The sequence below is a fragment of the Penicillium paradoxum genome (genome assembly GCF_028828445.1).
Source record: "Penicillium paradoxum strain IBT 22861 chromosome Unknown utg000003l_segment0_segment0, whole genome shotgun sequence".
NCBI lineage: Eukaryota > Fungi > Ascomycota > Eurotiomycetes > Eurotiales > Aspergillaceae > Penicillium > Penicillium paradoxum.
In genome coordinates this window covers 560689-586680 of record NW_026643181.1, presented here as the reverse complement: position 1 = coordinate 586680, position 25992 = coordinate 560689, and the positions used below count along the sequence as shown (strand labels likewise).

The window sequence follows — 25992 nt, the reverse complement described above, 5'->3', positions numbered from 1 at the left end:
CCTAATACCCTATATTCTATAAAGTATACTCGAAAATAGCTATCTATCTAGCTTTATATTAATATATAACTTTAAGGATACCACTCTAGCTACTACCTCTTATTTTAGCCTATATACTATCTTAATAGATAAGGAGTAAGCTTTACGAAATATAGTTAAAAATATTAGTATCTTAACTATTATATAGTTTATATACTAACTACTAGCTATTTTACTAGGTTTTTCCTATAACTAATACTATCCTATACCTCTAGTATATCACTTATAACGTCGAGTTATACGTTAGGCCCTTTATCCGTCGTTATATCCTTAATAATATCGCCGAAGACGATACCTAAATACGCCTTATAGTTAATAATATTATATATATAATCACTATATACTAGGAAATAATAAAAAAGGACTAGCATTTTATTATCTTCGCGTATATAGTTAATAATATAGAGACTCGGTAGGCTACCTTTAAGGATAAGTATTAGCACTATCTAGGTCTACTAGTATATATTAATAAAGAATAGATCCGCGGTTACGGTCCCTATTTTTTACGATACTATACTAGTAGGTTTCTCTATCTTAATAAAAGCTCTATATCCCGCGTAGAATCTACCTATCGTTACCTTAAACTCAATATATAATCGGGTACGAAGGAGCTCTTCGCTCTTTATACCTAATTCGGAAATATAACTAAGCGTCTCGGTATTAAGATCTAATAGGAGCTCGTCTTATAGAGAGCTAGTCGGGAGATTAACGATAGCCCTCTATTTATAGGAGTTAAGACGCTAGTTACTTACTATATAATTAAAAAGGTACGATTAGTATTTAATTACTATCTACTATCCTATAACGAGAAACCTCCGATCCCACTACTATACTTAGGTATTATAACACTAATACGGGGGTATCTATATATTTACCGTATTAATAAGGCCTAGATAAGGGGTAAGAGCCTTACCTAGGCCGACTTTCACCTTTACTACTAGATCTAGCGAGACCTAGCGTATACTAATATAATTAATTACCCCCGGGTAATAGAACTCCGTATAGTAAACCCTTATATTATACGAGGGCGTAGTCGCCTACTGTAGTTATCTTAATAGTTATCTTAATAGTTATCTTAGTAGTTATCTTAGTAGTCATCTTAGTAGTTATCTTAGTAGTTATCCTAGTAGACAATCTTATTATCGCGAGTATCTTAACGCTTTAAGAGCTTAACCCGTTATAAGCTATCACGATTCGAGATTATATAAAGGGACGAGGAGGTAGCTATTCGTCGGTCGGGTCGGTAAAGGATAGCTAGTAGGAGGTATAATAATAATTAGACTATATAGGGGGAGATAACGGAGTCTAATAATTAGATCGTAGTTAGTAGTATTATAACTAGGCGGGGAAGGGGACGTAGACGTAGACGTAGACGTAGAAGAGGGGGCCCTTAATAATATTAATATTTAGTTTATATATTAGAAATATAACTAAAATTAGTCGAAATAACTTATTAAAGATAAAAGTTTTGCTATATAGGATAGTAGGAAACTAGCGTTAATAGCTATACTATCTCAACTATAGTGAGAAAACTCGATTAGTACTATCTTTAATAAATAGCCTCTATTTTACGATCACGTAACCGATTAAACCCTATCTCCCTAAACCCCTTTCTCGGTAGGAAAAAACTCGATTAAATCAGTATCTAGGAATAGCTTTATTTTTGCACTAAACCCTTTTTTAGTAGAAAAAAACTCGATCAAATTAGCATCTACGAATAGCTTTATTTTTATACTAAACCCTTTTTCAGTAGAAAAAAACTTAATCAAATTAGTATCTAGGAATAGCTTCATTTTTACACTAAACCCTTTTTTAGTAGAAAAAAACTCGATCAAATTAGCATCTGCGAATAGCTTCATTTTTGCACTAAACCCTTTTTCAGTAGAAAAAAACTTGATCAAATCAGCATCTGGGAATAGCTTCATTTTTGCACCAAACCCTTTTTCAGTAGAAAAAAACTCGATCAAATCAGCATCTGCGAATAGCTTCATTTTTGTATGGTAGTGTAGATAGCGTGCGAGATTCTACATTACTGATAGGGTGCCCAGATAAGATTCAGGGACTGTCCGAAATACTAAGGGAGTACCATATTAAATACGACAGGCTGTGAACAAATTATGGCCAGTGGGAAGTAAATCGTAAAAGGCTTAGCGCCCTGGGTGCCCGTAGTAATTTTGGGTGCCCATAGTAGTTCTCTTTCAACAATTCGCTATTACAGTGGATGGGCAGATAAGACTTTCGGCTAAACTATCAACACGACACCTCAGAAATTTGGTCCTAAAACCGGCCGAACAGACCCCCTTGAGCGCCCTTGTTCTCGGTACTTTGATTAAGGAAGCCGGATTTCCACCAGGTGTGGTAAACATCGTTAATGGCTACGGCCGCGAGGCTGGTGCCGCGCTCGCTTCGCATCCCTTGGTCGATAAGGTCGCATTCACAGGATCCACAGCGACTGCCTGAGAGATTATGAAGAGGGCTGCTGGCACGCTGAAGAATATCACTCTTGAAATCGGCGGTAAATCGCCGCTCCTCGTTTTCCCAGATGCGGATACGGAACAGGCCATCAAGTGGTCTCACGTGGGGATCATGTCAAACAAAGGCGAGATCTGCACTGCTACATCGCGGATTTTCGTCCACCGCGATATCATGGAGAAATTCACTGCCGATTACAAGGCAGCAGTGGAGGGAGTGAAAATTGGTGATCAGTGGGATCAGTCTGTCTTTCAGGGGCCGCAGGTGACACGCGTGCAATATGATCGTATCCTCGCCTACTTCCAGATTGCTAAGAGCGAGGGGGCAATTATTCTCACTGGAGGTGCGGCACATAAGCCAACTGATGCGAAGAACGAGAACGGGTACTTCATTCAACCCACCGTCATTATTAATGCGACCGACTCTATGCGCATTGCCCGTGAAGAAGTGTTCGGTCCGGTAGTGGTGATTTTCCCCTTCCATGATGAGGAAGAAGCTATCCGTCGCGCCAACGATACTACTTACGGTCTTGGTGCGTCTGTGTTCACGTGCGACTTGGAGCGCGCACACCGCATAGCTGCGGAGATTGAGTCTGGTATGGTGTGGATTAATAGTAGCCAAGACTGCGATCCGCGTATTCCTTTCGGTGGTGTGAAGCAGAGTGGTATTAGGCGGGAGTTGGGTGAGGCGGGCCTAGAGGCATATAGTCAAACTAAGGCTGTCAATGTAAATATGGGGACCACGTTATGAGGAATGTTCCTAAGGGGGGAACATTGATTGTAAAAAGACGGTGAGCTACCATGCATTGAAAGATACCCATACGTATATATTGGGAGATCATTTGACCATGACTCCCAGTCTCTCCAGCACTGCATCTTTCCTTCTTATCTTCCTCATGATCCATTATCTAGCGGCAGTAGTCAACCAATCCATTCTGTATCGCTATCCCTCCTTCTCTGCCTAGATTATAAACACCACCCGCATCCGTATAGGTATACTTGCACTATTCTAAGATGCACATGGAGTTGAAGTTTGAGATCTGAGGCTGGTGATCACTATCTGAATCAAGAGCTCATAATCCTTTTTGGGGTGACGACAGATTGAGGGATTCCGTAGTTGGCTAAGATTTTCTGGAGTGAGACTTATGGTTGAAGGAGAAATCGAAGATACTATCGGTGTTGTCCATAGATCTCTGGCGACTAAACTTTTGGGATGATGGAAACGGACGGGTCGGGTCGTGTCGCATTACTTTACCCCCTTTACCCCAGGATCATACACATAGTTTCCTTAAGAATTCCGCCAAAGGGATCAATGCAATAACAAAGGCTATCGCCTCTCGAAAGATAAACGGCGACGATAGAATGATATAACCAAGTGGTAGTATTCTACGGTAAGACTCGTGGGAAAGGGGAAGAAAGAGAGAACAGTCCACTCTTCTATACACAAACCTAGAACACAGTTTCTCCTCGACAATCAAAAGTAAAAGCATCCCACTAAGTGCGAGAAGAGCTACATAAAATAACTGGTACCTTCTCGATCTTGACGAGTCTTTCAAGGCGAAACTTGCCATATCGCTCCGGTGATATCATCACACGCTTGTACTCCAGGATCTTGGAAGTTCTTGAAGATTAGAATAGGCTTAGCAATTGGGAGACGACAAATGGCTTACTATAGCTCACTGCCCTTACTGCTAACCGTGATTCTTTGATTGTTGATCTTGCTTCGCTCCGCCCAGATAATCCCTTCCATTTCAATATCATCAACCTCTTTCGTAAGCTTGATATATCCTTCATTATCCAAGTCGAACAGCGCTATTTTGAGCCACAGACGACATGTAACAGGTGATATGACAGGGACAGCTGCAAGTCGATCCGCTAGAGGACCATGTAGACATGGGTCCATGATAGCAATTTTGAGAGCAACAAGCAAGGTTTTGGAATATGGGATACCGGTGTTTGTTTTTGTTTGGAATTGCCATCGATCACCCGTTTCACGGCTGTTGATTGTGTGGAATATAGTGCCATGTTCTGGACTGAGTGCAAGATAGAAACCCCAGTGATACTGGGACACCTCGCCGATGTCTGATAGGAAAATGTAGAGGCCATTTGTATCGAAGGAGATATCGTTGCTCGGCATGGTTAGGTCTGAAGGGGCATAGCAGCCAACCTTAGGGTCGGATAGAATTAAAATGAGGGGTTCTGCCTGAATCTGCCTGGTTTTACGCCAGCCAAAAATTAAAATACCTGGATTACTATGACAGAGTCAGACAGACTCCCGAGGTCCTCAACAGTTCAAACACCCAAGTTCAAAAGGTACTCCCTTCAAAACTAGGCAGGTGAGATGAAGCCTTTTATATAGGCAAAAAATCCCACGTGGCTAGATTTTAAGATATTTCACCGCTGTGAGGCTATTTCTACAATTACGTCGCTCTATTCAGCAATTGCTACCCATGAAGCTATCCCGACCGTGTAAGTCTCTATCTATAACTTATTTGAAGATTTATCTCCCAAATAAGTCCCTATTGTTTAGATGGTCAGATAACCATCCTCTATTTATCTCCCTAATCTCTTCCTAGTCTTCCTCCTTCTTCTATAGCATTATCTAGAGTAGACTTCCGCAGAACCCAGAAAAAACCCAACCTAACCCGGACCTAACCTAACTTAGGTTAGGTTTTAGGGCCATACCTTCGCACCGGGGTTAGGTCCGGGTTATAGCCTTCGACCTAGCTAGGTTATTAGGGCCCTAAGTTAGGTTATAAATAATATAAATACCTTAAATTATAGGATTTACAACTTATATAGATTTTCCTTATATATTTAAGTATTTACTTTATAATCCCTAATAGGTATAACTATTTTTTATATAGAATTATTTTTTAATAGGTCTAGGAATATTAATATTATAATATTAGTAGATAAATAGTATACTAATAATTAATATCTAATTTAAATATATATAATTATTATCCTCTTAAGTTTTCCGCTTTCTTTCTAAGCTCTAGATCTAGGTCGCTTTAGAAAGTATTAGTAAATTAGGCCTAGAATTAATATTAATATTAATTAAAGGGGTATTATCCTCTTAGATACTATCCTCTTACTTCTCTATATTACTAATTAGTTTAATCTTAATAATCTTAAGCTTTTTCTCTCTCTCTTTCTTTATAACCTTAATTTCTTCTTAGGAAAAGAACTTCTCTAAAAGCTTTAGTTTCTACTTTTTTATATTAAATCTAGTTATATAGAGGAATATTATTAGATTTTTAATAGTATAGGATTTTATTTTACTATAGTAATAATAATAAATATCCTAAATAGTATTAAATAGATATTTAATATCTATATTAGTTATTAGAAAAAAAAGTATATTATAAATAAAAGTAGTAATTACTAAGAAATAAGTATAGTTTTCTCTTTAGAATATAAATAGACTAATATAGATAATATCTATCTAGGTAAGTAAATTTTCGGTATATAAGTAGATTTTAGACTTACTACTATTAAAATATTAGATTATTTTATCTAAGACTATTTAAAGAGATATTTTATCTTTATCTAATATCTTATCTAGCTTTATATTTAAATAAATAATAAACTATAAGCTTTTTACTTCTTAGTTAGTAGAGAGAAGCTTCTTTTAATATAGAATTAAAGTTTCTTAAAATAATCTTTAATATATATTATATTATTCTTAGTCCTAATTACTAGTTAAGAAGAATTTAAATTTATTAATAGGTATAAATATAGTATTAATTATATATATATACTTTTAAATATTATTAGTCTAGAAGTAATACTTATTAAGCTTTATATATCTAGTTTTAAGTACTTATAATATATCTTTTTTCTATAGAACTTACTTACGTTAGAGTTAGATTATTAAATTTTTAAGATAGTAAAATAATTTATTATAGATCTTAAAGATATAATATACTATAATATCTTAGATCTTAGAGAGTTAGGTAGTATAATTAAAGAATAACTTAGTAATATAAAGAAGATAATAAACTTAATATTATTCTTTACTATAAAGTAGGAGCTTTTTATAATTATATTTTTAGTAGAATAAGATAAAGAAAGACTATAGTTATAGTACTTAATAAAATATAAGAAATATTAAGTTCTAATAGATTTATATATCTTAGATTAGAACTAATTTTACTAAGATTATCTAAAGACTATAAAATATCTTTTATCACTAAAAACTAATATTAATATAGATAGTAAAATAGCGAATCTTATTTAGAGTAACTAAGATATTACGTTTTTAATATTATATATTTATATAAACTAGCTTTAATTACTTCTTTATTTACTTTATTTTAGCTAAATTATTTAATAAAGATACTTTAATATAATTAAGAAGCTAGTTTAGACTTAGTTAGATAATATAGATAAAATAAGAAATTTAGATAATAATAATACTATTAAAAAGAGCCTATTAAAGAAAGTCTACTAAGGTCTTATTATTAGAGGTATTATCTATTATTAAACTAAATACCCTATTCTTAAAATTATACTTAAGTAGAGTATCTAGTAGAATAGTATTTAGATTCGCTTTAGTATATATACTATAAAGAGGCTTAAAACTAAGAAGTATCTTATAGTAGACCTAATTAGAATTAATAAAATAGCTAATAATAGTTATAAATACCTATAAAAAGAGAGATATCTAATAGTTAAGTATAATTAATATTTTCGATCTAAAAGGTAATAACTATAGGATCTATTAATATTAGTCTTTAACTATACTCCCTAATCGATAGCGAATAGTATTAGATAATAGAATTAATAGGTTAGATAGAGCTAAGCGGGTCTTAGTAATTATACGCTTAAAGGTTAGATATTCGATTAGGTAAAAAGGTAAGCGGTTTAAGGTAAGAAATTATAGGATATCCTTCTTCTAATCTTCTTATAGGAAAGGTCTATTCTATATTAAAGGATCTCCCTAGATAGTAAAAGAATTAGAACCTATTAGTACTATTAAACTTTATATATAATATTAGATATACCCCTTTTTAAAGGAACTTTATAATCTTAGATTTCTTTCTATCTCTAAAATATATATATATAGTAGTCTTAAGGTATTTTTATATTATAGATATACTATAATAATATATTTTAGTTATATTATAACCTAATATAGTTAAATAAAGATACTCTAATACTTTTCTATAGTATTTATATATAACCTTTAGTATACTATTTATACTATATATAACCTAATAGTAGTTTTACTTAGACTTCTATAGAACCTAGAAAAAACCTAACCTAACCTAGATCTAACCTAACTTAGGTTAGGTTTTAGGGCTATACCTTCGTACTAGGGTTAGGTCCGGGTTATAGCCTTCGACCCGGCTAGATTATTAGGGCCCTAAATTAGGTTATAAATAATATAAATACCTTAAACTATAAGATTTATAACTTATATAGATTTTCCTTATATATTTAAGTATTTACTTTATAATCCCTAATAAGTATAACTATTTTTTATATAGAATTATTTTTTAGTAGGTCTAGGAATATTAATATTATAATACTAATAGATAAATAGTATACTAATAATTAATATCTAATTCGAATATATATAATTATTATCCTCTTAAGTTTTCCGCTTTCTTCTTAAGCTCTAGATCTAGGTCGCCTTAGAAGGTATAAGTAAATTAGGCCTAGAATTAATATCGATATTAATTAAAGAGGTATTATCCTCTTAGATACTATCCTCTTACTCCTCTATATTACTAATTAGTTTAATCTTAATAACCTTAAGCTTTTTCTCTCTCTCTTTCTTTATAACTTTAATTTCTTCTTAGGAAAAGAACTTCTCTAAAAGCCTTAGTTCCTACTCTTCTATATTAAATTTAGTTATATAAAGGAATATTATTAGATTTTTAATAGTATAGAATTTTATTCTACTATAGTAATAATAATAAATATTTTAAATAGTATTAAATAAATATTTAATATTTATATTAGTTACTAAGAAAAAGAGTATATTATAAATAAAAATAATAATTACTAGAAAATAAATATAGTTTTCTCTCTAAAATATAAATAAGCTAATATAGATAATATTTATCTAAATAAGTAAATTTTTAGTATATAAATAGGTTTTAGATTTATTATTATTAAGATATTAAGTTATTTTATCTAAGACTATTTAGAGAAGTATTTTACTTTTATCTAATATCTTATTTAGCTTTATACTTAAATAAATAATAAATTATAAACTCCTTACTTTTTAGTTAGTAGAGAGAAGCTTCTTTTAATATAGAATTAAAGCTTCTTAAAATAATCTTTAATATATATTACGCTATTTCTAATCCTAGTTACTAATTAAGAAGAATTTAAACTTATTTATAGGTATAAATATAGTACTAATTATATATATATACCCTTAAATATTATTAGTCTAAAAGTAATACTTATTAAGCTTTATACGCTTAGCTTTAAGTACTTATAGTATATCTTTTTTTTATAAAACCTACTTATATTAAAGTTAGATTATTAAATTTTTAAGATAGTAAAATAATTTATTATAGACCTTAAAAATATAGTATACTATAATATCTTAAGTCTTAAAGAGCTAGATAGTATAGTTAAAGAATAGCTTAGTAATATAAAAAAGATAATAAATTTAATACTATTCTTTACTATAAAGTAGAAGCTCTTTATAGTTATATTCTTAGTAGAATAAGATAAAGAAAGACTATAATTATAGTACTTAATAAAATATAAAAAATATTAAGTTCTAATAGATTTATATATCTTAAATTAAGACTAATTTTACTAAGGTTATTTAAAGACTATAAAATATCTTTTAGCGCTAAAGACTAATATTAATATAAATAGTAAAATAACGAACTTTATTTAAGATAATTAAGATATTATACTTTTAATATTATATATTTATATAGACTAGCTTTAATTATTTCTTTATTTACTTTATCTTAGCTAAATTATTTAATAAAGTTACTTTAATATAATTAAGAAGCTAATTTAGGCTTAGTTAGATAATATAGATAAGATAGGGAATTCGGATAATAATAATACTATTAGAGAGAGCCTACTAAAAAGAGTCTACTAAGGTTTTATTATTAAAGGTATTATCTATTATTAAACTAAATATCTTATTCTTAAGGTTATACTTAAGTAGAGTATCTAGTAGAATAGTACTTAGATTTACTTTAGTATATATACTATAAAAAGGCTTAAAACTAAGAAGTACCTTATAGTAGACCTAATTAGAATTAATAAAATAACTAATAATAGCTATAAATACCTATAAAAAAAAGATATCTAATAGTTAAGTATAATTAATATCTTTAATCTAGAAAATAATAACTATAGAATCTATTAATACTAGTTTTTAACTATACTCCCTAACTAATAACGAATAGTATTAGATAATAGAATTAATAGATTAGATAGAGCTAAGCGGGCCTTAGTAATTATACGCTTAAAGGTTAGGTATTTAATTAAGTAAAAAGATAAGCGGTTTAAGGTAAGAAATTATAAGATATCCTCCTCCTAATCTTCTTATAAGAAAGATCTATTCTATATTAAAGGATCCCTTTAGATAGTAAAAGAATTAGAACCTATTAATATTATTAAACTTTATATATAATATTAGATATACCCTTTTTTAAAAGAACTTTATAATTTTAGATTTCTTTCTACCTCTAAAATATATATATATAGCGGTCTTAAAGTACTTTTATATTATAGATATACTATAATAATATATTTTAGTTATATTATAATCTAGTATAGTTAAATAAAGATACTTTAATACCTTTATATAGTATTTATATATAACCTTTAGTATACTATTTATATTATATATAACTTAATAGTAGTTTTACTAAATCTCTATATTATAAGCTAAGTCTTATTTAAATTTACTTTTCTAACTAAAATTAGTTTATAGCTACTAATCTACCTATTTAGTATATATTATTTAGTTATAAAAGATAAATACCTTCTTTTAATTTAGACTAATATACTAAAGGGAAAATAGAATTAGAGATAGTTTAATTAAATATCTAAAGCTTTTATTAATTATAGAATAGATTAAGAAAGGAGTAGGTAGTTAAACTAATAGATATAAAATATTATTAGCCTCTTCTCTATAAAAGGATAATATAAAATTAGATTACTAGCTTTAAGATATAAATATAAGTATAGTAAAGAAAGTAAAAGAGAGATATTATAATTTATAATTAAGAATAGTAGGTAGAGATTAAAGGTAATAAATTAAATAGACTAAAATATTAGTTTTATATTAATTAGCTTATAGACTTATAGAGTATAAAGTAAGTAGGCTCTTATATAAAATCTAATTAAAATCTAGTAAAAACCTAGTAAAAACCTAATAAAAACCTAATTCCTATATTAATTTAGAAAATCACTTAAGAACTTTTTACCCTAAATACTTAGTCTTAACTAAATACTTTAGAATTAAAGGATTATTAAGTAAATATAATAATATCTAGGTACTAATAATATTTATTTTTACTAGAAACTACTTTCTAATAAAGAAGATTTATAAAATTAGACTAATTTACTATTATTCTAATTATTTCTTTAGTATTAGAAAGACTACACTAAAACTATATATTATAAATATATATTTCTACTACTTAAATATATAAGTTTTCTAACCCTACTAATTATAGTATTATTTTATAAGAAATTTTATATTCTATTAAGTAATTAATATATTACTAGACCTTAAATACTAATAAATAAGGATATTTTATTAAGTTTAACTTACTATACTACTAAATATTAAAGTCTTTCTTAATATAACTAAAATAAGGAAAAATTATAGTGGTTAATTTAGATAAGTAAGGCACTTTATATAGAGAATTATATAAAAGTTAGGTCTAATTAGGTTTTTATTAGGTTATCCGGTGAACCTAACGTTAGGTCCGGTGTAGGCCCGGGTCGGGGGGTTTGGCACCGGACCTAACCTAGGTCCGGTGCCGGGTCGGGATATTCGACCTAATTCCGGTGCGTGCGGAAGTCTAACCATACTGGCCTAGCTAAGGGGGTGTGTCGGAGTATAAGATCGGTATACCGGAAGTTTAGTTTATCCTATCCACGTAGTATTTTTGATATTAGTCAGAAAGTCATATTTCCTACTAGAATAGTGACCCCATTGCGACGGAGGCGGTATAGTAATTTGATTGCGAAGGTATCGACTGAGATCTTCAAAGCTGCGAGGCTCCGTCCAATGTTAGCTACCTGCCATGAACCGCCCGGGCATGCGCACCGTGATGTCACCTCGGGGCGGTAAGACAGCCGGGGAGAGAATACATAGGTACGTTCAAGCTTGTTAGGAGGCAGAGGTCCGACAAGAGTCGCTGACTAATAAAATGCACCCAAAATGCCCTAGCCTCTCGATCTGGTCACGTGCTGACCGTCTATCGAGTGATCGTCATCGCTCGGTTTGCGTAACAAAGCAGCATTCCCTGAATCGAATTTATTTTTGCCCCTCGATTTCCTCGACAGTTTCATGTCCCTGTGATCGAGTGCTACATGGTTTCTGGAAGGTAGGCGTCATCAGAGGCATTGCATTTCCTGGAATATGTGCCGACGCCCATCCGCACGTCTTTGGTGCTATCTTCAAAGGATACCACGAAGCCCAAAGCAACACTGCCGCTCAATGTCAAAAGCTCCAACTTTATCCCACGACTACAGTCCCACCAGCATGGGCCCTTCTCAGACAGGTAAGCACGTCCATATGAGCGCAATTCAACATTTCTAATCCGTATCAGACTGGAATTCCAACGATGAATTCTTCAAATTCACGCGTGGCCGCTTTATTGTAGATGAGGCAGAGAATCTTCGCAAGCGAGAGATCAGATTCGACATGAATAGGCTCGCACGTGTCGCAGCAGACTCGATCGGCGCCTCTCAATGCATTTCTATCAAGAAGTACCCCGACGGCATGTTCAACAAAGCATTCCTCATGTCCATGGACGATGGCCGAGAAGTCATAGCCAAGGTGCCTAACCCGAATGCTGGCGTCCCACACTTTACTACGGCCAGTGAAGTGGCCACTATGGACTTTGTATGTTTAAATTGAACTCCATCCACACCGAGTCATGCTAACATGACTGATTTGGGAGGCCAGAAAAGTTCTTGAGACACCAACGCCGCGCGTATACTCATGGAACTCGCATGCAAGCTCGCATCCTGTTGGCGCTGAATTTATCATCATGGATAAAATCGAGGGTGTTCCGCTGTCTCAAGTCTGGGGCACCTTGAAACTACCCCAGAAGCTTCAATTGCTTCTTGCCATGACACATCTCCAGAAGCAATGGCTGAGCGTTTCATTCTCGCATTATGGCAGCTTGTACTATACAGGAGACGTGCAGCCACCAGCAGACAGCTACTACGTCAAGGATGGCAAGGTCATCAGAGACCCGGAATTTGCTATTGGCCCGGCTACAGGCCGGGATTGGTTTGATGCAGACCGATCAATTTTGGACATCGAGAAAGGGCCATGTACGTCGTTGTTCGTATCTCTTTCGCGCAGCCGCTGATAAGCTTGCAGGGGCTTCTCTAACGCAGTATCTGCAAGCAGTCGGAGCACGAGAGACGAAGGCAATCCAGTCTTTGAAACCTCCGAAACAGATTGCCTTATTTTGTGGCCCAAAGCTCTACAGACCAGACAAAGAAAAGAAGAGTATTGCTCTAACATGGTACCGACAAATCATCGATGCCCTTATCCCAAAAGATACTGCCATCACCAGCCCCTGCCTCTGGCACAACGATTTGCACGATGACAACGTCTTCGTAGACCCGCATAATCCCGAAAGAATTACGGGCATCATCGACTGGCAGTCTTGCCACATCTCGCCCCTCTTCAACCACAATCCCGACCCGGCCTTCCTCGACTGGGGTGGCCTTGAGCCTGAGACTCTCGATCTGGCACCACTGCCGAAACTCTCTGGGATTTCCCCAGAAGAACGATCTGCGGCTGTGCACGAATATACCACCCAAAACGTGTTAATTGGATGGCGGAAACTCATGCATGCCAAAAACCCAGATCTATATCGAGTAGTCGAGTTTCGAAAGACGGCAGCCTACGGCCTGATATTTCTTGCCCACCGAATGTTTGAATACGGCGAGGCACATTTCCAATCGCTTCTAGTCGATCTGAAGGACACGTGGGCGGACTTACCTGCCGTGAACAGCGACATCCCATTCCCATTTGACTTTTCGGAAGAAGATTTCGAGGATATTAAACTGGATAGCGATGGTGCAGTGGCAGGGACTGAGCTTGTTGCGGAGGTCAAAGAGAGAATGGGGGATTTGTGGCCAGACAAAGGTTTCATCGAGCACGAGCGATATGATAATTGCAAAGCTATGCTCCACGAAGTCAAAGGCCAGATATTGGAGCAATTAGCTGAGACTGATGAGGAAAAGGCTGAGTACGAGCGCTTTTGGCCGTTCGATTAATCTCTAGTATGGCGATCTATTTAAGAGTGACAATGTTGATTAACTGTCCTCCTGGAAGCACCAATAATCTATTATCATTATTTGGATTAAGGATCAGTAGTTACGTACATAGTTTATTCCGTGTGTTTAATGTTATTCTAATTACATGATCTTCATTACCTATAGACTTCCGCAGAACCCAGTAGACTTCCGCATAGACTGCGACATCGCCCATGGACGGGCGGGTGGGCAGTGCCCGGGTCCGGATCTGCGCACCATCGATTTTCCCATTTGCACCATTTTACGTCAGCATTTTCGGAGGATGTCGGATAAGGTCATGTGATTGTTAACCTCATCTATCAATCTGATATTGATCTCTATAGCAACCCATTATTTACAAGATCTATTTAAGAGAGTTACTATAGGCACCCGAAATTACTATGGGCACCTAGCGCTAAGCCTCTTTGAACATTTCTTCCCGCTGGCCGCTCACTTTGATCCTCTAATAGTATGAAATATGGTATAATCTCTGTTTTTAATACCGAGATCGTATATATATACGACGAAATTACTACTACTAGAAATATTAGCTGATCCTACCATCATTTGATATCATAAAGCTATTCCCAGTTCACGACCCCATGTAAAAAAGGGGAGTTTTGAATGTAGAAATGGAGTTTTCCATATAGAAATAGAGAGTTACTATGGGCACCCCTTTTTACTACGGGCACCCCTCCCGCTAAACCCTTTACGATTTCCTTCTAGTTAGCCACTGCCCTTACCACCCCCCGTATTACTGATCTGGTTCCCCCCTAGTATTACCTATTATCATCATATGATTAAATTACTACCCTTATCCCCTAGAAATATTATATTCCCACATTCGCTTAATTTCATGAAGCTATTCCGTAGTCGTTTGGGTTTATGAAGCTATTCCAAACTATAGGGTACTAGATAGAGATTATATAGATATGATATTTTCAATCCAATTAAAATAGCTAATGCTAATCTAGGTCACAAATAAAGCTAAAAATTACTGATTTCCGTAGAAATAAGGGTGTAGAGTTTTCGAAAAGGGGGGTTATGTGACCTCAAAATAGATACTAATTTTCAAAAGTAGTGCTAAACGACTATTTAGCTCCTAGTGTATATACGCCTACTACGTAAGGTATAATACTTATCCTACTATTTGATTATACCTACTCCGTACTAACTTTAGGTATAGTATATAGTTTACCCTTAATATAGAGCCCCCTATACCTAGTCTCCCTAATACTACGCCCCCCTTTTAAATCGTCGAAACCGCTACGCTATCTATTAAGGAGTCCCGAAGGTAGGCGCTTAAAACCCTTAACTAATAGGCTCTTCCACTAGGCTTCTTAGTTATAATAATACGTAGTAAGCCTCGCGTAATATAGTTCGAGTGTAGCCTTAGTCGTAGTTATCGTACTAATCGAGCCCTAGTGATACGGAAACGTCTACGCTAGAGCCGCTTAATAGGCTATATATTTATTAGAAGACTTCGGCTTATCGCGAGTAATATATAGTAGCTAGAGATCGCTAATACTAGCTATAATTATAGTTTAGTTACGTCCTCTACTTCCGTTATTACTCGCCGAGTTAAAACTAAGTATATACTATCTACTATCGAGAGTTAGATAGCTAACTAGATATCGACTCGTTAGATTACGGGTATAATATAGGAGGAGGTAGAGTTATAAGGGCGATAGTCTTACTTACGGCCCTATAATATTACTAATCGGCGGGCTAAGATAAAGCTTTAACGGTTAGCTAGACGCACCCTAATATAGGCACTTCTTATAGATCTCCCTAAAGATAGTAGCTAGATTATTCGATATAAGGTTAATACCGTTAATAACTCCTTTACTACCCTCTTTATAGTCTATAAAACTAGTCTCTAGCTCCTACGTACTAATCTATATATCCTATAGATAGACTATACGTATAAAACTAATAAATAGAAGATACCCCTTCTTAATATTATAGGGGCTTCTTTAGTTAGGAGGACTTTTTATATCGTATATATTATAACCTAACGTACGGAGTACGAATACGGTGCGTATATCTTATAGCATATATCAGGTATTTAGGTTAGTAACCTAATATGACGACTAGTTAGTCGTTATAGTGGCTCTTTTAGTAAACGCTCTACCTTACTATTACTTCCTACGTTTTGCATAGTGGTATTAGGCCCACTTGCCTTAATAATATAACGACTAACTTCGGAGACCCTAGGTTCGAGATATATAGATATTAAATCAATGTCAAATTCGAGTCTACGGTCTTTATAAGGAATATCATAGAAATAGCCCCGCGCTAGATCTAGATATACACTTAGGGGTCTATAACTTAAAATATATATACCGATATCTTATCAGCACGGTAATCATACCGTTTAAGCTGCCTATGGATATTCTATGCTTTCCTTATGCCTCGGGGTCAAGGCATCAGAAAGAGGGGAGATAATGTTATAACCCAACGTACGGAGTACGAATACGGTACGCATATCTTATAGCATATATCGGGTATTTAGGTTAGTAACCTGACATGACGACCAGTTGGTCGTCATAGTGGCTCTTTTGGTAAACGCTCTACCTTACCATTACTTCCTACGTTTTGCATAGTGGTGTCAGGCCCACTTGCCTTAATAGTATATAGCTTCCTTACTAGCGAGAAGGAAGCTTTATATTATAGGGTCCTCTGCTAGTTAAGGGAGATCTATACTACTATTTATATAGGAGCTAGTATACTAATGCTAGCTCGTGCTACTATAGCTAAGTCCCCTAATCTCCCTATAACTAATCTCCCTATAACTAAGCTTCCTATAACTAAGCTTCCTACGATAATTCCCTAAGCCTAGCTAGAAAGCCTCTATCTAATACGCTTTACGTTAATATATAATTTTCCGCTAGGGCCTATACCCCCTATTACGCTCCCTTAAAATAGTCTACTAACTATTTTAACGGATAAGGAGTAGGCTATTCGTAATACTATCGGAAGGGTAAGATAATCTATTATTATAATATCTAGTTTACTAATAATCCTATATCTAATAGGCTTTCCTAACTATAAATACGATACTATACTCCTAGTATATAACCTATAATATTAAGTGCTACGCTAGGCCCTATATCCGTCGCTAAGTCCTCCGGGTTTTAGCCGAAAAGGCTAATAACTTTACTAGATCCACTACCGAAGAGATTTAACGTAAGATTACTATATAATAGGCTATAATAAAGGGTGACTAGTATTAAATCGTCTTCGTATAGGAGGTTTACGAGATAGAGACTTAATAGGCTACTTTTAAAGAGAAGTATTAATACTTCCTAGCTCTACTATAATATATTAATAGAGAGTGGATTCGTAGTTATAGCCCCTACTTCTTACGGTACTATACCCGTAGGTTTTTATATCTTAATAAGACTTTAACCTTACGGGTAGAAGCCGCGTACTACTATCTTAAACTCGATATCTAGACTAGAACTAAGGATCTCTTAGCTCTTAGTACTAAGTTTAAACGTACGACTAAGCGACTTACTACTTAGATCTACTAGGAGCTTACTATATAACGGGGGGTATAGGAGATTAGTAGTAGTATATTATTTACTAAAGTTAAGACTTTAGTTACTACCTATATAATTAAAAAGATATAAGTAGTGTTTAATTACTATCTACCCGCTAATAGTAATAAGCCTATAATTCTACTAGTATATTTAGGCGAGTCTATAAATACTCGGGGGTATCTATATATTCACTATATTAACGAAGCCTAGGTAAGAGGTTAGAGCCTTACTTAGGCTTAATTCTATCTATAGTATTAGATCTAAGTAACACTAAAGGCTAGTTACCGTAGGGTACTCGAGCTCTAGGTATAAAACCCCTTAGTTATACGAGGACGTAGTCGGCTAATAATATCCTTATAGTAGTCCTCGTAGTAGTCCTTATAGTAGTCCTCGTAGTAGTCCTCGTAGTAGTTCTTTATCCCGCTATTATAGGTATTATAGCGTTTCGAAAACTTAGTCCGCCGGGAGCTATTATAATTTAAGATTATACGCGTATAGGAGGAAGAAATTATCCGATAATTAGGACGGCGGAGACCGGTAAATTAAAGGTATAATAATAATTAGACTATATAGGGGGAGATAACTAAGTCTAATGATTAGATCGCGGTTAGCGGTATTATAACTAGGAGAGTTAGGGGACGGGGTAGGGGGAGAGGTAGGGGACGAGGTAGAGCTTAGTAAGATTTATATCTAATTTATATAGTAAAGAACGATAGAGTTTAATATTTAAGGGGTTCTAAGCTAGTAGGGGCACTAGGAGCTAAATAGTCGTTTTACACTACTTTTAAAAATTAGTATCTATTTTAAGGTTATATGATTATCCCCTTCGAAAACTCTATACCCTTATTTTTACCTAGATTAGCACCCTATACCCTTATTTCTACGGGACTACGGGAATAGCTTTATAAAATTAAGCGAATGTGGGAATATAATATTTCTAAGGGATAAGGGTAGTAATTTAATTATGTGATAATAATAGGTAATACTAGGGGGAAACTAGATTAGTAATACGGGGGGTGGTAAGGGTAGTGGCTAGCTAGAAGGAAATCATAAAGGGTTTAGCGGGAGAGAGTTACTATGGGCACCCGAAATTACTATAGGCACCTAGCGCTAAGCCTATTTAAATATTTCTTCCCGCTAGCCGCTTACTTTGATCCTCTAATAGTATAAAATATGGTATGATCTCTGTTTTTAATACTAAGATCGTATATATGTACAACGAAATTACTACTACTAGAAATATTAGCTAATCCTACTATCATTTGATATCATGAAGCTATTCCTAGTTCACGACCCTATATAAAAAAGGGGAGTTTTTAATATAGAAATAGAGTTTTCTATATAGAAAGGGGAGTTTTCTATACAGAAATAAGGCTATTCCTAGATATTGATTTAATATAAAAAGGGCAGTTTTTAATATAGAAATAGAGTTTTCTATATAAAAAGGGGAGTTTTCTATATAGAAATAAGGCTATTCCTAGGTGTTAATTTAGTGTAAAAAGGAGGGTTTGGTAGTGTAGAGTTTTTATAGGGCCCCCTAGATTATATAACCTTAAAATAGATACTGATTTCTAAAATAGTACTAATCGAGTTTTCTTACGTAGCTAGTATAGTTATTACCCTTATCGATATAGGTAGGTATAATACCTAGCTTAACTATACTATTACCTAGCTAACTTTAACTAGTGATCTATATAATATAGATCCCCCTACGCCTAGCCTTCCTAATACTATACCCCTTTTCTAAACTATCGAAACTAGTGTAAATACTACTACGCTATCTAAAAAAGAGGCACTAAGAACGTTAAATACGTAGTCTCTCTTACTCGGCTTCCCTATCGTAATAGTACGTAGTACGGATACAAAGATTTAATTCTAATATAGCCGTAGCCGGGACTATCGGATAGATCGTGCCCCGATTATACGGATACGTAGGCGGAAGCGGTCGGTAATAAGCTATAGTTTTATAGGTACTCTCCGACGCGTTATTAGTAGTATATAGAGAGTTAAAAGTATTATTACTAAGTATAATTATTATTACGTTAATCCGTTAACTACGATTATTACCCGTAGAATCGAGCTTAAGCGTCTACTATTAGCTATTATTAGCTAGATCACTAATAGTATCCTAACTCGTTATATTATAGGTACTATTCGGGGTAAGGCTAAGGCTAATAGTTAGACTTTATACCTCTATACTCGCGATATTACTAATCTACGGGCTTATATAGCCCGCTAGTAGCTTATAGGGCGTACCCTAATTTAGGCTCTACTAATAGATCTCCCTAAGGATAGTACTTAGATTATTCGGTATAAGGTAGATATAGCCGATAACTCCCTTAGTACCCTTTTTATAATATATAAGATTAGTCTCTAGCTTCTATATACCTATCTATATATCTTATAGATAGACTATATATATAAGACTAATAAATAGAAGATACCCCTACTTAATATCGTAGGTGTATTACCTATTAGTAAGACTTTTTATATAGTATATACTTTTTTAAGTAGTAAGAAGTAGGCCTTATACTATCGAGTACTTACCTAGCTTAGGGAGATCTATATAGCTATTAGTATAGGTGCGAGTATACCTACGCTTACTTATACTACTACTATAGAGTCTCTCGTTACTAAGCCCTTAGTAGCTAATACCTTACTAGCTAAGTCCCTACTAGCTAAGTCCCTACTAGCTAAGTCCCTACTAACTAAGTCCCTACTAGCTAAGTCCCTACTAGCTAAGTCCCTACTAACTAAGTCCTTACTAGCTAAGTCCCTAATTCCCTAAAGTTAGTTAGAGCGTACGTATCTAATAAGCTTTATCTTATCGAATAAGATCGCGAGTGCCCCCCCTATCCCTATCTCCTATTTTAGTCTATAGACTATCTTAATAGATAAAGAATAAGTAGTACGAAATATAATTAATAAGATTAGTATTATCTCTATCCTATATCTCTATATACCTTCTAATATATCGATCTTTACTAGGTTTTCCTAGCTATAAATACGATACTTTATATCTAGTATATTATCTATAATATCGAGTGCTATACTAGACCCTTTCTCCGCCGCTAAATCCTCTAAACTATTACTAACTTTAATACGCGGTATACTATTAAAGAGACTACCTAGGAGATTATATTATAGTAGAATACTATAAAAGGGAGCTAGTAGAATATTATCTTCGCGCGGGAGGTTAACGATATAAAGGCTTAGTAGGGAGCTTTTAGAGAGAAATACTATTACTACTTAGGGTTACTAGTATATATCGATAGAGAATAGATTCGTGGCTATAGCCCCTATTTCCTACGATACTATACTAGTAGGTTTTTATACCTTAATAAGACCTCGACTTCGCGCGTTAAAGTAGCCTATCGCTATCTTAAGCTTAACCTTTAGACTAATACTAAGGACCTCTTTACTCTTAGTATTTAGTTTAAAAGTACGACTAAGCGACTAGCTATTAAGATTAGTTAGGAGCTTACCTCTTAGCGAATAAGGAGAGAGATTAATAATAGTCTATTATTTAGGAAGGTTAAGATATTAGTTATAGATTAGGTAATTAATAAGGTACGATTAGTATTTAATTACTATCTACCGCCTATTAATAATAGGCCGACTATCCTATAATTATACTTAAGTAGATCGATATAGACGAAGGGGTATCTATATATCTACTATATTAATAAAGTCTAGGTAATAGGTATAAGCCTTACCTAGGCCGACTTCTATCGCTATTATTAGATCTAGTAAGATTAGATTATACTATCCCTTAAGAGTGTATTAGAACTCTAAGTATAAAATCCTTATATAGTACGGGCGCGTGGTCGGCTACTAGCGTCTTAGTAATTATCTTAATAATTATCTTAGTAGGCCTTTATACTATTATCGCGGGTATTATAGCGATTCGAGAACTTAACCCGCCGTAAGCTATCTTAATTTAAAATCATACGCGAGGATAAGAATATAGTTATACGGCGATCGGTGCGATAGTAGCCCGTAAATATAAGGTATAACAATAAGTGGACCACCTAGGGCGAGATAACTAAGTCTAATAATTAGATAGCGGTTAGTAGGATCACTACGGGAAGGGGAAGGGGAAGGGGAAGGGGAAGGGGAAGGGGAAGAGGAAGGGGAAGGGGAAGTGCTTAATAAGACTTATATCTAGTTTGTATAGTAAAGTTTAGTATAGAATATATTAAAATAACACTATAAAATAATAAGATTTAGTAGAAATTAAGGTAGTAGATAGGGAGGGTAATAACTATACTAGCTACGTAAGAAAACTCGATTAGCACTATTTTAGAAATCAGTATCTATTTTGAGGTCATATAATCTAGGGGGCCCTATAAAAACTCTACACTACTAAACCCTCTTTTTTGCACTAAATTAACACCTAGGAATAGCCTTATTTCTATATAGAAAACTCCCCTTTTTGTATAGAAAACTCTATTTCTACATTAAAAACTGCCCTTTTTATATTAAATTAATATCTAGGAATAGCCTTATTTCTATATAGAAAACTCCCCTTTCTATATAGAAAACTCTATTTCTATATTAAAAACTCCCCTTTTTTATATAGGGTCGTGAACTAGGAATAGCTTTATGATATTAAATGATAGTAGGATTAGCTAATATTTCTAGCAGTAGTAATTTCGTCGTACACATATACGATCTTAGTATTAAAAACAGAGATTATACTATATTTCATACTATTAGAGGATCAAAGTGAGCGGCTAGCGGGAAGAAATATTTAAATAGACTTAGCGCTAGGTGCCTATAGTAATTTCGGGTGCCTATAGTAACTCTCTAGCGGGAGGGGTGCCCGTAGTAAAAAGGGGTACCTATAGTAACTCTTATAGAAATAAGGCTATTCCTAGATATTAATTTAGTGTAAAAAGGGCAGTTTTCAATATAGAAATAGAGTTTTCTATACAAAAAGGGGAGTTCTTAATATAGAAATAGAGTTTTCTATATAGAAATAAGGCTATTCCTAGATATTGATTTAGTATAAAAAGGGTAGTTTTTAATATAGAAATAGAGTTTTCTATATAGAAATAAGGCTATTCCTAGATATTAATTTAATATAAAAAGGGTAGTTTTTAATATAGAAATAGAGTTTTCTATATAAAAAAGGGAGTTTTCTATACAGAAATAAGGCTATTCCTAAGTGTTAATTTAGTGCAAAAAGGAGGGTTTAGTAGTATAGAGTTTTTATAGGGCCCCTTAGATTATATAACCTTAAAATAGATACTAATTTCTAAAATAGTGCTAATCGAGTTTTCTTACGTAGCTAGTATAGTTATTACCCTCCCTATCTACCACCTTAATTTCTACTAAATCTTATTATTTTATAGTGTTATTTTAATATATTCTATACTAAACTTTACTATATAAACTAGATATAAGTCTTATTAAGCACTTCCCTTTCCCCTTCCCCTTCCCTTTCCCCTTCCTCTTCCCCTTCCCGTAGTGATCCTACTAACCGCTATCTAATTATTAGACTTAGTTATCTCGCCCTAGGTGGTCTACTTATTATTATACCTTATATTTACGGGCTACTATCGTACCGATCGCCGTATAACTATATCCTTATCCTCGCGTATAATTTTAAATTAAGATAGCTCGCGGCGGGTTAAGTTCTCGAATCGCTATAATACCTACGATAATAGTATAAAGGCCTACTAAGATAATTATTAAGATAATTACTAAGACGCTAGTAGCCGACTACGCGCCCGTACTATATAAGGATTTTATACTTAGAGTTCTAATATACTCTTAAAGGATAGTATAATCTAATCTTACTAGATCTAATAATAGCGATAGAAGTCGGCCTAGGTAAGGCTTATACCTATTACCTAGGCTTTATTAATATAGTAGATATATAGATACCCCTTCGTCTACGTCGATCTACCTAAGTATAATTATAGGATAGTCGGCCTATTATTAGTAGGCGGTAGATAGTAATTAAATACTAATCGTACCTTATTAATTACCTAATCTATAACTAATATCTTAACCTTTCTAAATAATAGACTACTATTAATCTCTCTCCCTATTCGCTAAGAGGTAAGCTCCTAGCTAATCTTAATAGCTAGTCGCTTAGTCGTACTTTTAAACTAAATACTAAGAGTAAAGAGGTCCTTAGTACTAGTCTAAAGGTTAAGCTTAAGATAGCGATAGGCTACTTTAACGCACGAAGTCAAGGTCTTATTAAGGTATAAAAACTTACTAGTATAGTATCGTAGGAAATAGGGGCTATAGCTATAAATCTATTCCCTATCGATATATACTAGTAACCCTAAGTAGTAATAGTATTTCTCTCTAAAAGCTCCCTACTAAGCCTCTATATTATTAACCTCCCGCGTAAAGACGATATTCTACTAGCTCCCTTTTATAGTATTCTATTATAATATAATCTCCCGGGTAGTCTCTTTAATAGTATACTATATATTAGAGTCGGTAATAGTTTAGAGGATTTAGCGGCGGAGAAAGGGTCTAGCGTAGCACTCGATATTTTAGGTAATATACTAGATATAAAGTATCGTATTTATAGCTAGGAAAACCTAATAAAGATCGATATATTAGAAGGTATATAGAGATATAAGATAGAGATAATACTAATCTTATTAATTATATTTCGTACTACTTATTCTTTATCTATTAAGATAGTCTATAGACTAAAATAGGAGATAGAGATAGGGGGGTACTCGCGATCTTATTCGACGAGATAAAGCTCGTTAGATACGTACGCTCTAGCTAACTTTAGGGAATTAGGGACTTAGCTAGTAGGGACTTAGCTAGTAGGAACTTAGCTAGTAGAGACTTAGCTAGTAGGGACTTAGCTAGTAGGGACTTAGCTAGTAAGGTATTAGTTACTAAAGGCTCGGTAACGAGAGACTCTATAGTAGTAGTATAAGTAAGTATAGGTATACTCGTACCTATACTAATAGCTATATAGATCTCCCTAAGCTAGATAAGTACTTAATAGTATAAGGCTTACTTCTTACTACTTAAAAAAGTATATATTATATAAAAAGTCTTACTAATAGGTAATATACCTATAATATTAAGTAAGGGTATCTTCTATTTATTAGTCTTATATATATAGTCTATCTATAAGATATATAGATAGGTACGTAGAAGCTAGAGACTAATCTTATATATTATAAAAAGGGTACTAAAGGAGTTATTAGCTATATCTACCTTATACCGAATAATCTAAGTACTATCCTTAGGGAGATCTATTAGTAGAGCCTAAATTAGGGTACGCCCTACGAGCTACTAGCGGGCTATATAAGCCCGTAGATTAGTAATATCGCGAGTACGGAGGTATAAAGTCTAACTATTAGCCTCGGCCTTACCCCGAATAGTACCTATAATATAACGAGTTAGGATACTATTAGTAATCTAGCTAATAATAGCTAATAGTAGACGCTTAAGCTCGATTCTACGGGTAATAATCGTAGTTAACGGATTAACGTAATAATAATTATACTTAGTAATAATACTTTTAACTCTCTATATACTACTAATAACGCGTTAGAGAGTACCTACGAAACTATAGCTTATTACCGACCGCTTCCGCCTATATATCTATATAATTAGGGCACGATCTATCCGATAGTCCCGGCCACGGCTATATTAGAATTAAATCTTCGTATCCGTACTACGTACTATCACGATAGGTGTTACGACCCTCTACTAGAGAGTGCCTCACAGGCTAGATCCCGCCTGATCCTGTGACCTAGGACCTATGACCTAGCAGGGATAGCATGACCCCCCGCCAGAGAGTATATCGGGAAGACTAAGTCCTACCGGGTCAGGTGACCTAGTCCTGTGACCCGCTAGAGGTCATCCCTATAGAGACTGCTAGGGGAACTTAGCTCTTTAGCGATTAGTTTACGAATATACTAGCACCTTGCTATTCCTTTACTCTAGTTCTATATTACCTACTAGGACCCGCTAGTACGCCGGTCCTAACATTCTAATCGCTAAATCTTAATTAAACTAGACCGTTAGAATACGTAATATTAACGACTCGACGTACGAGCGACCGCCTAAGGGGAACCTTAGCCCCGATCGCGGAAACGAACGACGTCCCGGGACCCTTATAACCCCTACTAGAAGAGGTAGAGATATAGGGAGTCGGCGATAACCTTTAGGAGGAAACCCGCTAGATCCGATAACCCCGACCGAGGTAGACGAGGAGGCGGAACTCCGAGAGTTAGAGACCCTTAAAAGACGTCTAGCTCTAGTAAAGGAGAAAAATAGGATCCGCGCGGAGCTATAGGACGAAGAAGAAAACGTAGTAATCCTATAGGCGAGAATATAAGGATCTAGAATCCGTTAGGGTTCGCTAGGTAGTACTACTAGCTAAACTATCTACTAACTACCCGATATTACCCGTATAAACTTAATTATATCGTAAGGAAGTACCGGAGGCTACC

The 25992-nt window shown here is 34.3% G+C and overlaps 4 protein-coding genes across 4 annotated transcripts; 3 read left to right on the top strand and 1 right to left on the bottom strand.

The window, feature by feature from the left end:
- Nucleotides 1–2156: 2156 nt before the first annotated feature.
- Nucleotides 2157–2499, top strand: N7457_002129 (Aldehyde/histidinol dehydrogenase; the record flags this gene model as incomplete). The annotated part of the gene is made up of 2 exons (XM_057173175.1): nucleotides 2157–2163; nucleotides 2228–2499. 2 exons carry the CDS (start codon nucleotides 2157–2159, stop codon nucleotides 2497–2499), a joined length of 279 nt encoding a protein of 92 aa, XP_057033326.1.
- A 6-nt stretch (nucleotides 2500–2505) lies between these two features.
- Nucleotides 2506–3261, top strand: N7457_002128 (uncharacterized protein; the record flags this gene model as incomplete). Its single annotated transcript, XM_057173174.1, has 1 exon — nucleotides 2506–3261. The coding sequence occupies one exon, from the start codon at nucleotides 2506–2508 to the stop codon at nucleotides 3259–3261; it is 756 nt and encodes a 251-aa protein (XP_057033325.1).
- Nucleotides 3262–4179: 918 nt separating this feature from the next.
- Nucleotides 4180–4647, bottom strand: N7457_002127 (uncharacterized protein; the record flags this gene model as incomplete). Its single annotated transcript, XM_057173173.1, has 1 exon — nucleotides 4180–4647. The coding sequence occupies one exon, from the start codon at nucleotides 4645–4647 to the stop codon at nucleotides 4180–4182; it is 468 nt and encodes a 155-aa protein (XP_057033324.1).
- A 7575-nt stretch (nucleotides 4648–12222) lies between these two features.
- Nucleotides 12223–13979, top strand: N7457_002126 (aminoglycoside phosphotransferase family protein; the record flags this gene model as incomplete). Its single annotated transcript, XM_057173172.1, has 4 exons — nucleotides 12223–12241; nucleotides 12290–12585; nucleotides 12644–13022; nucleotides 13072–13979. 4 exons carry the CDS (start codon nucleotides 12223–12225, stop codon nucleotides 13977–13979), a joined length of 1602 nt encoding a protein of 533 aa, XP_057033323.1.
- Between the last annotated feature and the right edge of the window lie 12013 nt (nucleotides 13980–25992).